At 44.0% G+C, this 15,082-nt stretch overlaps 1 protein-coding gene across 21 annotated transcripts in view; it reads left to right on the top strand.

The window, feature by feature from the left end:
- DOCK9 (dedicator of cytokinesis 9) overlaps positions 1-15,082 on the top strand; it is a 310,144-nt gene that overhangs the window by 202,614 nt on the left and 92,448 nt on the right. For all 21 annotated transcript variants that reach the window (XM_077297092.1, XM_077297094.1, XM_077297097.1 and 18 more), the window contains 6 exons: positions 629-711; positions 1,666-1,788; positions 11,064-11,143; positions 11,229-11,416; positions 12,220-12,285; positions 12,459-12,551. In XM_077297092.1, the coding sequence (XP_077153207.1) occupies positions 629-711; positions 1,666-1,788; positions 11,064-11,143; positions 11,229-11,416; positions 12,220-12,285; positions 12,459-12,551 (633 nt within the window). The remainder of the gene's footprint in view (positions 1-628; positions 712-1,665; positions 1,789-11,063; positions 11,144-11,228; positions 11,417-12,219; positions 12,286-12,458; positions 12,552-15,082) is intronic.

The following is a 15,082-nucleotide window of genomic DNA, read 5'->3' on the forward strand; positions in this document are numbered from 1 at the left end:
AGTATAAATCTAAAAACTCTGATTGTGGCAGAATGTCTGCACCCAGTAATCTAAGTGATACATTGTTGGATTCAGGGTCTCTTTGCCTACATCAGGCTGCTCTCCGATGAGGTACCAAAAACCTGCTGTCAGTTTCCCTTTAAGTAAGGTAGAATATTCTCAGTGGACACCTAGTAAACTCACTTCTTTCTGGATTTCCCCTTACGCAATCTGTGGATCAGATACAGTTGTTTTCCTCTCCAAGGAGACTGCTTGAAGGGCAGATTGTGCTTAGTAAAGCCCTTTGTGTTTATAACTGTCTGTACATACAGTATTTGGTGCTGAATTATTTATGGCGTTAAACATTTATAACCATGCCTGCGGTAGCTTTGTCTTCTGTAATGACTGTGGCGAATCCACTCTTAAATGCTTTATTTTCATCCATTCCATTTGCAGGTAATGATCTGAGTTAATATGTGCACGCACACGCACACACACACACACACACACACACACACACACACACACACACACACACACACACACACACACATATATATACCTAGTAGTATCCGTACCGCCTGTTGAAATCTGCTCTTCCAATACTGTTATATTACTAATAATCTTATTTTTCCATGAACTTTACAAGGTGGCGCAGAAAGTCTTGAAGAATGCCAAACAGTCATGCAGCAGGCTTGGGCAGTACAGAATGCCATTTGCCTGGGCAGCAAGGTGAGATGTGGATAAGAATGGGTTTTTAGCAACTCAAAGAACACATTATTTCTTCATTAAACCACAGCTGACAAGATTGAGAGATTTCCAGATTGCTAAACAACCATGCGACCTGCGGGTTCTCACCTCCATTGTTGAATGGGCAGGAGAGCAAAATTAATATGACACTTTAAAGAATCAACAAGGGGATAACTAGATAGTTAGAGGTCCGACTGGTGTGACATTGAGCAATCCGAGAACTGAATGGAACTGCGATACACATGCTTGACCTCTGCTCCATTCATTGTCTACCGAAGAAAAAGTCAAGTACTATGAAATTCTGCTCTAAAAACTAGGCCTATTTTCAAGATTGCAATGGGTCCCACCTGTCAGATTCCGAGCAATCAGTATGTATGTAGTGTATGTTACATAGGGTATTTACAGTATGTTTTATCTGCAATGTGGGAGTGTCTTAAAAGATTTAAAAAAATACCTGGCTGGAGTTGTGCAACTAGGCTCTGATTTTTGATGCCCATGGTTTGGGTTGCATGAATCAACTGAAAGGTTTTCTTTAAAGTGATGCTATGTGACTGCAGACTCGTGAAACCTCACAGTGCGCGCACTTCTCTGGTACCGTAGTGGGTGTGTGACCGCAACTATGTGATTTGCATACATGCAGTCACATGCCGACTAGACATGCATGGCCTTGCTCAATGCAAATGTATTGAGCGAGGCTGGACACATCTAGTTGGAATGTGACTGGAAGTATGCAAATTACAGCAATTGCCAGAATCTGAGAATCCTCACAGCTCTCAATGAGCTCGCTGTGAGTATTCATAAGTCTGCAATTACACAGAGTGACACAGACTTGTACGCTAGTGCCGGACAACTCCTTTAGCTTTTCAAATATCTACATAGGAAAATACTCAATGCAACATTACATCTTAAGCCAATACTTTAATACTTTTTTTATAGACCTCTATTTAAGGATACATCTGGGACCCTGGACAAAAGTGGAAGATTTTCTCCAATCTATAAACAAGACAGCAACAAGCTTTCAAATGAGGACATGCTTAAATTGCTTGCCGACTTTAGAAAGTAAGTGTTTTGTGATTGTGCATTAATCATGGTATGTAGTGTGGGCTTCATAAGAGATCTGGGCGCAAAAAGCTGTCTACCTAAGGTCATTGTTACACGGCAAGGTCCACTTTCGCATGAGCTTAAGGCTAAGTGCACTCGTTGCAGAATTGCTGTGGAAATTTCCGCGGCAATTCCGCAACTCCTGCCACGGGTATATCGCAGGCGGAATTGGCATGCATATTCCCGCTAAACACTGGCGTTTTCCAAGCGTAATTAGCTTGCAGAATCCTAGCGTTTTCCAAGCGATCTTTAGCATCGCTTGGAAAACTGATTGACAGGTTCGTCACACTTGCCAGACATAGTGTTTGACAAAGGTGACAAACTTTTTACTATTGATGCTGCCTATGGAGCATCAATAGTAAAAAGATCTAATGTTAAAAATAATTTAAAAAATGGTTATTCTCACCTTCCGATGGCCCCCGATCTCCTCAGCGGTGCACGCGGCCGCTTCCGTTCCCAGGGATGCTGTGTGCGAAGGACCTGGGGTGACGTCACGGTCACGTGACCGCGACGTCATCCCAAGTCCTTCGCACACAGCATCCCTGGGAATGGAAGCCGCCGCGTGCACCGCTGGGAGGCGGGAGGACTCCGGGGGCCTCCGGAAGGTGAGTATATCACTATTTTTTATTTTAATTCTTTTTTTTTTTTTTTACAGTGATATGGTGCCCAGTCTGTGGAGGAAAGTCTCCTCTCCTCCACCCTGGGTACCATCCGCACATGATCCGCTTACTTCCCGCATGGTGGGCATAGCCCCATGCGGGAAGTAAGCGGATCAATGCATTCCTATGTGTGCGGAATCCCCGTGATTCCGCAAATTAAGGAACATGCTGCGTATTTTTACGGAATGCATTTCTGCCCAGGAAAAAAACGCAGCATGTGCATACAAAATGCGGATTGCATTCTTTTAATAGGATGCTTAATGTGAGCGTTTTTTTCGCGGTTTTATCGCGTTTTTATAGCAAAAAATCCGGAACGTGTGCACACAGCCTTAGTCTTCTGAGATATGGCCCACATCCTTCTAAAGCATCATCTAGTGTAATGCATTGGCATTTGTTTGATGGCGATCTCTTCGGGTGAAATGCTTCTTCTTGTAGTTGGTATTGAAGGTTATATAATTAATATGGTTGAAAAATACAAAGATACATAAAGTTCAACCAAGGGCCAAGAAAGCGCAAAGGGATGGGACACGTGCCCAACCACAATGCATGATTCAGTCCGACACAAGGTGTCACTGAGACTCCAATCATAATACAACATTTTTCAGCATTTATTAGTTGTATGATTTATTTTTATTATTGGCCTAGCATATGTTTTATAATTGGCAGGGAAATGTAGTCAATGTCTGCCGTCTGAAACTACAATCAGAGAATGACAACTTGAGTGGCATTACTGACGGTGATGCTTCAGTCAAAATTAGAAATCCAAGGTATTATCCAGTGGAAACCAGAACCCTTGCCTTGGATTGCTTTCAGACCCTGGTCAAAAGGGACCTGAAGGCTCTCCATACCCAAATCAGGGAGTCACTTATTCACAAAAATCTGACTAATAAGTAATTTACAGCAGTGAAAGAGTGTCACATGACTACCAACTTAGTGATCCGCCAATCAGACTAGGCAGAATATGTGGTTATTTTAGACGCTACACTATATGCAGCATAGTGTCCCTCATGCTAAAAACTCACCGTCTCAAATATTAGACAAGGGAGTATCTTTGGGCTTAATAGACTCGAAAGCCAGGAAACTATTACTCATAGACCATCCAATAATAACAATATTTCATGGGTTACCCAAAACACATAAGGGGATTTTGCCCCCAACTTTACAACCGATTATTTTAGGAATGGGGTCCTTGAACGAGATGCTTAGTGAATGGTTGGATAATCATCTGCAACCTCTAATCATTAGAATACCGGGATTTATGGAAGGTAGCTCTTTGGTTTTGCAATATTTTGACGATTTCCATTGGATGTGGCTAATTTGTATTCCTCTATTCCACATTCATCTGCAGTCGCAGCCGTCCAATATCAATAATATATGAGTAATTATAGTGCTTATTCCAGTGATTTAAAACAATACATATTTACTGTTTGATATTACATGCTCTCACCCAGCCTGTTCCAAAGTCCAGCCAAAAAAGACAGATGGTAAAAGCCTAAAAGTTTTTTTTAAGTGTAGTCGAAAGCACTGCAACAATTCGCTTCGGACGAAACCGAGGGCTTTCATTCATCTCAAGGAGACATCCTTTGTATTGATGAATTTATTAATTGTGATATTCATCACATAGAATATTCTATCTTATGTAATTTATGTAAAATGAACAAAACTTGAACAATTTTGCCCCCCAAAAATGGGTCTTGGGCCTCTTTCAGACATCAGTGTGGTGACAGTTTTCACATGTAGCGGAGACACTTACACACCTAGACGTATTCAAGTGAATGTGTGTGTGCACATGTCAGTGTGTTTCCATGGACCATGCGTCCGTGGGCAAAACATGCTGACATGTCTGTTTTTAACAGTAGCGCGGGCCGCAAAATGTCTCGCACATGTGTACACAGATGACATCAGTGTGACATGTACCGGCACCTTGGAAGCAGTGGTACTGTTAGCGCTGTTCCCCAGCACCAGGTGCTGAAGACGGCTCTCCTCATTCTCTCCTACTCTGCCGGCGATCGACGTGAGTAGTGAAGATTGAGAGCCGTCTTCAGCACCCGGCGCTGGGGAACAGCGCTAACAGTACCACTACTTCCCAGGGGCTGGTAGGTGTGGCACTGATGTGGCACACAATTGAGACACATATGCCACAAGTATTGCACACACGGACACTGATATCTCCGGTACTGTTTTTTCCGGTACTGGAAGTATCAGGACGTGTAAAACCGGCCTTACTCTGGTGCTGTTAAGCACTTTGTTACCAAACATAATGGTAGGACAGCTGGCAAAAATGCCTCATGGTGTAGGATGCTTATTGGATATTAAACTTGGACAGAAAATATCCTGAAGGCATGAATTATAAGGGTATGTGCACACGCTGCGGATCTGCGGCGGATTGGCCGCTCCGGATTCGCAGCAGTTTTCCCTGAGTTTACAGTACCATGTAAACGTATGGAAAACCAAATCCGCAGTGCACATGCTGCTGAAAATACCATGCAGAAACGCTGCGGCATGTCAATTCTTTGTACGCATTCCACAGCGGTTTACACCTGCTCCTCAATAGGAATCTGCAGGTGGAATCCGCACAAAAAACGCGGTAAATCCGCAGGTAATCCACAGTGCGTTTTACCTGCAGATTTTTCAAAAACGGTGCGGATTAGGCTGCTTTCACACTAGCGTCGGTACAGGCCCGTCGCAGTGCGTCGGGCCGACGTACCGACGCATGCTGTGAAATAAATGCTCGACGTGGGCAGCGGAAGCAGTCTTACGACGCTTCTGCTGCCCCATTGCAAGGTCCGGGGAGGAGGGGGCGGAGTTTTGGTCGCGCATGCGCGGTCGAAAATGGCGGACTCGACGCACAAAAAAAGTTACATGTAACTTTTTTTGTGGCAGCGGTCCGCCAAAACACGACGCAACTGTCGCTCGACGGTTGCGACCTGTGGCAATACGTCGCAATGCGTCGGTAATGTAAGTCTATGGGGAAAAAAACCGCATCCTGCAGACAACTTTGCAGGATGCGTTTTTTTCTCCTGAACGACGCATTGCAACATATTGCAACGTATTGCAAACGACGCTAGTGTGAAAGTAACCTTAATCCGCACACGAATCCGCAACGTGTGCACATAGCCTTAGAGTGATTTTTTTTTATATTTATTGAATGTTTCATTATTTGTATTTATATTGCAAATTTGCATGTTCTAGTTCTCTGCACACTTGTCAGTTACTCACATCACTCATAGATCCACTGTGATTGGCTTAGTACGTGACCATTGTTATTTCATTCCTACACTGTGTTCCAAATTATTATGCACAAAGAGTTTCGGAGTGATAAGGTTAGAATTTTTTTGTTTGTCATTTAAACTCATTGATGGTGATGTGTGTCAGGGCTCTTTATATCACTGAAAGCAATTGCAGAGACCTGTGCACATTAGTTTGGCAGGTGTGTCCAAATAAAGGCAAGACTACTTAAGAAGGCTGTTCCACATTATTAAGCAGCCTACATTTTTTTGCCAAAATGGGAAAGAAAAAGGATGTGTCGGCTGCTGAGAAGCAACAAATTGTGGAGTATTTAGGTCAAGGCATGACTACAATCAACATTGCCAAGACACTTCATTGTGATCATCGCACAATCAAGAAGTATGTAGCTGATTCCCAGCACACACGTGTGCGTGCTGATAAGGAAAAATTGAGGACTCTTTCCAAAAGGCAATTGCGTAAGGTTAAAAGAGCAGCTGCAAAAATGCCTCGTCATAGCAGCAGACAAGTTTTTCAAGCTGCTGGTGCCTCCAACGTCCCCAGAACAACAAAATGCAGGGTCCTTCAGAGGTTTGCAGCTGTGCGTAAGCCATCCTGTCGACCACCTCTATCCCCTGCACACAAGCAAAAACGGCTCCAGTGGGCCAAACGATACATGAAGACTGACTTCCAAACTGTTTTGTTCACCGATGAGTGCCGTGCAACGCTCGATGGTCCAGATGGATGGAGTGGAGGATGGCTGGTTGATGGACACCCCATGAAAACACGGCTAAGACGCCAACAAGGAGGAGGTGGAGTAATATTTTGGGCTGGAATCATGGGGAGAGAGATTGTAGACCCCTTTATGATCCCTGAAGGGGTAAAGATGAACTCCATAATCTATGTGGAGTTTCTAAAACAAAACTTCCTGCCATGGTTCAAGAGGAAGAACCGTGCTTTCCGCAGCAAGATCATTTTCATGCATGATAATGCACCGTCTCATGCTGCAAAAAACACATCTGCATCTCTGGCTGCTATGGGCATAAAAGACGACAAACTTATGGTGTGGCCACCATCTTCCCCTGACCTCAACCTCATTGAGAACCTCTGGAGCATCATCAAAAGGATTGTCTATGATGGCGGGAGGCAGTTCACATCTAAGCAACAGCTCTGAGAGGGTATTCTGTCCACATGCAAAACAATTGAAGCAGAAACCATCCAAAAACTGACAAATTCAATGGACGAGAGAGTTCAGAAGCTTCTTTCGAACAAGGGGTCCTATGTGCAAATGTAACATCACCTAGAACAGAGGTCCCCAACCGCCGGTCTGCGGACCGGGACCGGGCCGTTGGGGTTTTTCAGCCGGTCCGCGGCGCCCCTGTTCAGCGGTCACGTGGGACCGCTCATTAGAGAAATGAATAGGCTGCTCCACCTCCCATAGGGGCGGAGCCGCCTATTCATTTCTCTAATGAAGCGGTGCCGGTGACCGCTGATAGAGAAAGAGGCTGCGGCGGCACCGTAAGGTAAGCAGGTAAGTATGTCATATTCACCTCTCCTCGTTCCCACACGCCGGGCGCTGTCTCCATCTTTCCGGCGTCTCTCTCTCCTCACTGACTGTGCAGGCAGAGGGCGCGATGACGCATATAGTGTGCGCGCCGCCCTCTGCCTGATCAGTCAGTGCGGAGAGACGCCGGAAAGATGGCGCCGAGGAGCTGCAAGCAAGACAGGTGAGTATGTGTTTTATTATTTTTATTGCAGCAGCAGCAGCACAGCTATGGGGCAATAATGAACGGTGCAGAGCACTATATGGCACAGCTATGGGGCAATAATGGTGCAGAGCACTGTATGGCACAGCTATGGGGCAATAATGGTGCAGAGCACTATATGGCACAGCTATGGGGCAATTATGAACAGTGCAGAGCACTGTATGGCACAGCTATGGGGCAATAATAAACGGTGCAGAGCACTGTATGGCACAGCTATGGGGCAATAATAAACAGTGCAGAGCACTGTATGGCACAGCTATGGGGCAATAATGGTGCAGAGCACTATATGGCACAGCTATGGGGCAATAATGGTGCAGAGCACTATATGGCACAGCTATGGGGCAATAATGAACGGTGCAGAGCACTATATGGCACAGCTATGGGGCAATAATGGTGCAGAGCACTGTATGGCACAGCTATGGGGCAATAATGGTGCAGAGCACTGTATGGCACAGCTATGGGGCAATAATGGTGCAGAGCACCAGGGAAACAAGCATGGTGCTCCCACTCATTCTGAACCTATGGTAAGTTGAATCACATTCTCATTATAAATGTCATAATTATATGATAAGTATGCACTAAGCTCCATCCCTCCATAACCCCACCCCCATATGACCAAAGCCCCGCCCCTGCCCCACCCCCACCGGGCCATGGAAAACTGGTCTTGCTTAAAGCCGGTCCCTGGTGCAAAAAAGGTTGGGGACCTCTGACCTAGAATAAAGTTTTCACTTGAAAACGGTTTGATTTCATTTTGTAATAAGCAATAAGCTGATAATGCTTATAACTTCACAATTTACCATTTTTTTTATCAAAATAAAAAAAAAGGGTTGAAAACTCTGCTGTGCATAATAATTTGGAGCATGCATTTTGAGTGTTTATTTTTTTAAAAAGATTCTGTTTTCATAGGCAGTTTGTTCCAAAACATTGCAATAATACTAGAATAGTAGATGACTGGAAAATAACAATGACTGCAATTCAGATAGGTAATTTAGAGAAAATATGAGGAAATATTATTTGCATAATAATTTGGAACACAGTGTATGCTATGATTAAAAGCGTCTAGGATGCCAGAAACATGTCAGTTTTTTATCTTTGTTTTATGGCTTGAAGGATAAAAATACCGTTTTTATCTGTCCTCTTCCCTCCTTCCATTGGAAATGTAGGTTTGTGAACTTGAGTTTAAAAGTTACGTTCACCAATTTTCAATTAAAAAAAGGTATTTTAGTTGCTTTAGGTATATACTTGAATGTACATGATTGCTCACAATTATTTTGGTTTTATTTTATTCCATAGCCATAATGACTATATAAATGTTTTGATTTTGCACCTTACAGTATTAATGCCCTGACCTATAATGTACACTAACTATGCATGTGGATGCATAATTTAAATATAGCGTTGCACGATGATAAATATATAATGTGGAGGCTTTACAATTATCATTGGGTTTAATAAAACACTAGCAGACAGCCACAGCCCCCCAAATCTAATGCTGACCCTATGCATTGAAGACAGTTTGGCTATTGACTTCCTTTCTACACCCATAGACAGGGACACTTAGTTCAGCATAGTTTTATATTAATTGGGATAAGCAGACGATTCTGATAAATCTTGTCTTTCAGGAAACAAAGTAAATTGCATGTTAGTGTCCAGCATGGCTGATCTTCCTTTTCACCTACAACAGATGTCTGGTTGCCCCATACACCTTAGATTGCCAGCAGACTTTTTCATGGCTTTTTTACTACACATGTCTAATGTGTCTAACCAGCTGTTAAAGTGACTGTTACCCCGGCACTGAAAAGTGGCACTACATTTTTGTTGTATGGTCACCCTACCATGTGCCGTCTGTTCACCTCCCGTTGTCTTCTCTACTGTTGCTGACAGTTCAGTCCTCCTCCATCCAGGATGGCCACCACAGTGGCATGGGGAGCAGCGGTAGGACTGAAATACAGCAGCACAGGAGGCATGGTTCAGAATTACTGCGGTACTCCCCATGGCAGTGTTGCGGCATCTTGGTATGTGAATGGGGAGGCCGGACCCAGCGGAAGAGGTAGCTGGAGGCAAACAAAAGACAACGGGTAGGAAGACTATACATGACAAATATATAGCCTCTTCTTAGTGCGACAGTGAAGGGTTGTTCCATAAAATGCTACATTGTTACATATTGTACATCAAACTGAAAATACTTTAAAGTGGTTGTCCGGCCATAGGCTGCAAGTGCAGACTTGTGAATCCTCATATCACGCACTGTGGACACATGTCGATTAGATGGGCGCGGCCTCGCTCAATGCAAGTGTACTGAGGGGGGCCGGACACAGTCTAGTCGGAATGTGGCACATCGCATACTTGTAGTCACATGACCGCCTGGTGCCAGCACTGCAGAATCCTCAGATCGCACGCACTGTGGACATGTGACGATTAGATGGGCGCGGCCTCGCTCAATGCAAGTGTACTGAGGGGGGCCGGACACAGTCTAGTCGGAATGTGGCACATCGCATACTTGTAGTCACATGACCGCCTGGTGCCAGCACTGCAGAATCCTCAGATCGCACGCACTGTGGACATGTGACGATTAGATGGGCGCGGCCTCGCTCAATGCAAGTGTACTGAGGGGGGCCGGACATAGTCTAGCCGGAAAGTGGCATATTCCATACTTGTGGTCACATGACCGCCCGCGGCCAGCAGAATCCTCACAGTTCGCGTGATGTGAGGGTTCACAAGTGTGCTGGTATATAAAGTGGCTGCAGACTAGTAACCTAAGGCCGGACAACCATACCGGTTGGGCTCACAGGCAACAGTCACATGACTTTGTAAAGTCTTGTTTCTATGGAACATGAATGCTGTCTGTCTGCCATTAACTTAAATGATAAACTCTGATCCATAACACAGGGTCAGAATAGAACATGGGGACATGCATTTATTTTATTGGAATGGACACTTCTTTTGCTGTTTGTTTTTTTTTGTCCATTCGACTCCAAAATATCTATTTTTCACAATTTCAATCTATTTAATAAAATGGTCTTCATTTCAACATAAAAATAAAAAAGTTACATCTCTTGGTACTTGGGGATAAAAACACAAAAGTGAAAAAAATAAATGAATGCCACATCAATGTGGATAAAAAAAATTGCCTACTCATCCGAACTCCCTTGTAAGGTGCTTACACTTGTGTTAGGCATTTTCAGGGCCGAAAAACATCTGGCAATCAAATGATTAATTATCGAGGGCAGATGTTCAGATAAAAGAAAGTGTAGCAATAAAGTAGGTTGTATTGAAGCACTCCGGGGGAATCGTTTCATAAAATGGTATTTAGAATAGTGTTTCTTCTGAAATTTGACATATTCGCTCCATCTGAGAATGTGCTTCTGTCTTCTACACATCTTTTGACTTCCAAAAGCGTGAACGCAATCTGTAAGAAAATATTCCTGCCTTCTGGCTTAACAAACAGTCAATTTGGGATTTATTGATATGTTGAGGGAATTCTAATACCTGAATCAAATAGTGTAATACGAAAACCTGGTTATTCTATGTTTCCTACTCACTAGTACTTGTTTGTAAGCATACTATAATCTTCTTCTTGTAGACCTGAGAAGTTAAGCAAGCTTCCGGTAATATTAGGAAATCTAGACATCCACATTGACAATGTTTCTCCAGATTTTCCAAGTAAGAGCCTTATTTTCTGGTAATGGCATCATCTGTAAATGCATGACCATTGCTTCGGCTTCTCATTATCTGTGTGATATTGTAGATTACGTGAACTCCTCGTACATTCCCATGAAGCAGTTTGAGAACAATGCCGACACCGTGGTCACATTCGAAGTAGAGGAGTTTGTTCCTTGCATTCCCAAACACACGCAACCATTCACCATCTACAATAACCATCTCTATGTTTATCCAAAGCATCTGAAATATGACGGCCAAAAGGCATTTGCAAAGGTAATTTTGGAATGGTTTGTATTTGGTAATAACATGGCGGCGCCCCGTTTCAGGACGTTATGTTCACACATATCCACCTGAAAGAGGTCGTTTCTTGTGGATATAAATCATGTGACTGACATCACCATAACGCCTGAGCCTAAGGGTACATCCACCTGGAGAACATTTCCACAGTGGTATTTTCGCAACACAATGAGCCCATTTCACTGCAGAACCCCTCCATAATTGCTGCAGATTTCTCTTTCATTTATGGATAATCACTTTGCTTTAGTCAGATATTTATACCAGACTGTCCTTTCGTCAGATTAATTTTGAGTTAAAGGGGTTGTCTGCTACTTTGCCAATCCGTCTCAATCCCTATGTTTCCCCCCAGTAAAAAAATCCTTATACTGACTTCCAGTGCCAGCGCCATTACAGTGGTGTCGGCATTGGCTCTCCAGGGGCCCATGTGACATATCGTGTGGCCAATCAACACTGGCTTCATTGTCCCTTCCATCAGACAAATCAAAACATCCGGGGCAAGTAAGAGAAAGCCGCAGCTGTCACTTCCTCCAAATGTCAATTACGTCCGTAAGAGAAGAGCTGATTGGCTGCAGTGATCACGTGACATAACCGCGCGATTCCAGGGAGGGTCAGTGTCAGTGCCAATGGCGCTGGCACCGGAGGTTAGTTCCTGGGGGAAAGCATAGAGATTGAGAAGTGGTTGTCTGAGTTGTGGACATCGCCTTTAAAATGTGTCTATTATCTGTTTATCTTCATAATAAAATACTATAATCATATCTATGCAATTTTATTTTTTTTAGGCAAGAAATATAGCTGTGTCAATAGAATTCAGAGAGTCTGATGACGATGAGGCACAACCATTAAAGGTTTGTGGCAAGTTTATTTTCTACACCTTTTTTGTTTGATTCCAAGCTAATATTCGTTTTTGTATACAATTTTACATAAATATGAAGTTAAGTAATACATTACATTCCTTTTCTCGTACTAATCGTCAGTTACTGCTTGGATTAAGACCATATAATTGTTGTTTTCACTTTAGTGCATATATGGCAGACCTGGCGGCCCTGTGTTTGTGAAGAATGCTCTCGCTGCTGTTCTGCACCATCAACAGAATCCAGAGTTCTATGATGAGGTGGGTTTGTGGATATTGGAAACTATATCTTTTTAAAAAAGGTTCTGCTACATTTCTGTCATTTTGTGAAACATGAATGTCTTTCACTTTTACTAAACCTTGAAAAACATATATATTTTTACGAAAAATGACCACTTTCAAGTTAATGAAGTTGTCCATTACCTGGACAGCTTTTTGCCATACCCCTCACTTGGCCCTCCTAAAATAATAATGCCGACCCTGGAAAGGTCGATTATCCGTGACCTTCCCCTTGGCCCCACTCCCAACGAACAAAGGACAGACACCATTTCTTTGTATATTAATGGCCACAGCAGCCAATTTAGTAATAATTAAAAAAGACACTTGGTGGGGTCCTCGAAGCTATAAAGTTATAAAGTCTGGTGGTTTTCCCCTTGACATTGCCCCTTCCCCCCCCCGCCCCCGCTTTACTCCTAGCTGTGTTTTATTTTAGCTCAGGAGCACCGTGAGTCTGAGGGAAGAGGTTGCCTCCACATTGTTAACGTGAACCCGACATTCCATCTCCAGGTATCACCCAAAACTCACGACCATGTGACCCCGACATACTATCACCAGGTGTCACCCACTTTCGTGTTAATGTGACCCCGACATTCCGTCGCCGGGTATCACCCAATCATCACCAGACCACCACCACATAACCAACCAATGAAGATGATTCGTGCCATTCAAGAATCCTCACTTCAAATTTTTACCAACTTCGAGGACCTACCAACGCCTCGAGATATTGATGGCTCAGTGTAGCAAGACCCTTTGACTCACAGAGTCATCCGCCAGCACTCAGGAGAGGAAAAAAAACCCCTGTGGGGAAACCTCCAGGGAACCATGGCCAACGATTTGCCCTTCCCCTGGGCCTAGAAGGTAACATGCCAAATTAACATTACACTTTTGTATTATCGCCATGTTGCTGCTGCCGATAACACCACTGTGACCCAGAATTCCTCCTCCTCGGATGGGTGGGTCTTGTTGTCCAGCTGTCCGTGGTCTAAGAGAACCCCTCAGCCCTGTCCAGTCCTTTTTAACCCTTTCCTTGAGACCCCACCTCCTCATGCACTATGTCATTTCCTCTCTGCCCTATAGCCATGCCCCCTCGCCTCCCGGCTTCTCCCCATCGCCACTCACTCTTTTCCAGTGTCATGTGCGCATCCAGCGGATACTATATACTCCCCTCCTGTGCTGGTGCGCTGTCGGCTCTCGTTCTCCCGGGACTCCTGTGCTGTTGTTGTGACACATGATGCCAGCGCCCAATCAGCGCAGGCATCACTGTCCCCGTCTCCGGTCAAATTGAGCATGAAGAGGAAGTCCAAGATCAGCTGTAGTCCCACTTGTGGATGTCGGACCCTTATACCACCCTCATGGAGTCTGTTTCTAACAGTTTGAGCATGGATGTTAGTGGCCTGCTGGAGGTTATTTTGCAGGGCTCTGGCACTGTTCCTCATGTCGCTCCTCTCACAAAGGAGGAGGTAGCGGTCCTGCTGCTAGGTTGTTGCCCTCCTATGGCCACCTCCTCGTGTCCTGGTGTATTGGCCTGTCTCATGATACAGTATCTGCTCTAGACACTGTGCTGAAAGACACAGCTACCCTTCGTGCCACAGCTTGCATTGATATGCCTTGCTGGATGAGCTGCACTATCTGAGCAACTTCTGTAGGTTGTAGACAGTTCATCATCTTACTGTACCTCTTGGGGTGAGAGCAATGACAAAATGCACAAGGATCCAAAACAACATAGAAAAAGGATGAAAACAGAGAAATGGTCTGAGGCCACCCCCTGCAGAACCACTCCTTTTATAGGGGTTGTCTTGCTAATTGCCAGTCATTCTACCTGTTGTCTGTTCCAATTGCACAACAGCAGGAGAAACTGATTCACAATTAGTGTTGCTTCATAACTGGACAGGTTGATTTCACACAAGTGGGATTGACTTGGAGTTACATGGTGTTGTTTAAATGTTACCTTTATTTTTTTATATATATCCAAAAAAGAGAAAAGGGCCTTGGAGCAATATAGGAATTAATACATAGTTACTTTATTATAAACATTACATAGACAATGTTGGTTAAAATATATATATTATATGGTATTGTGGCTGAGCTCAACTATTTTTTGGCCTCCGTTTGGTGATACTTTATTTTTTTGAGCAGTGTGTATTATTTCCAGTTGCTCAAATGTGTATGAAAACCATTATGTCATGTAATTTAAAGGGAATGTGTCAGCAGAATTTGTACATGAAGCTCTTTCAAAGACAAGTCCAGCAATACCTTTACATGGCCAGTCTGTTCCTCAGTTACTGAGAAATCCCTGTTTGTAAAGGAGGCTGCAGATATGAAGCTCCTGTTATCCTGCTCTATTCCCAGCCCAGTGTCTGCTCTTCCTGCTTGACTGATGGCTTTTTTGTCTGAAGTCACACAGCAAACAGGCTGTCAGTCAAGCAGGAGGAGGTGGCACTGGGTGGGGAATAGAGCCGGAGTGACAGAGGCTGCTGCTCTATTCACATCAGCCTCATTTGTATGTCAGTTAA

This window comes from Ranitomeya variabilis, chromosome 3 (assembly GCF_051348905.1).
Source record: "Ranitomeya variabilis isolate aRanVar5 chromosome 3, aRanVar5.hap1, whole genome shotgun sequence".
NCBI lineage: Eukaryota > Metazoa > Chordata > Amphibia > Anura > Dendrobatidae > Ranitomeya > Ranitomeya variabilis.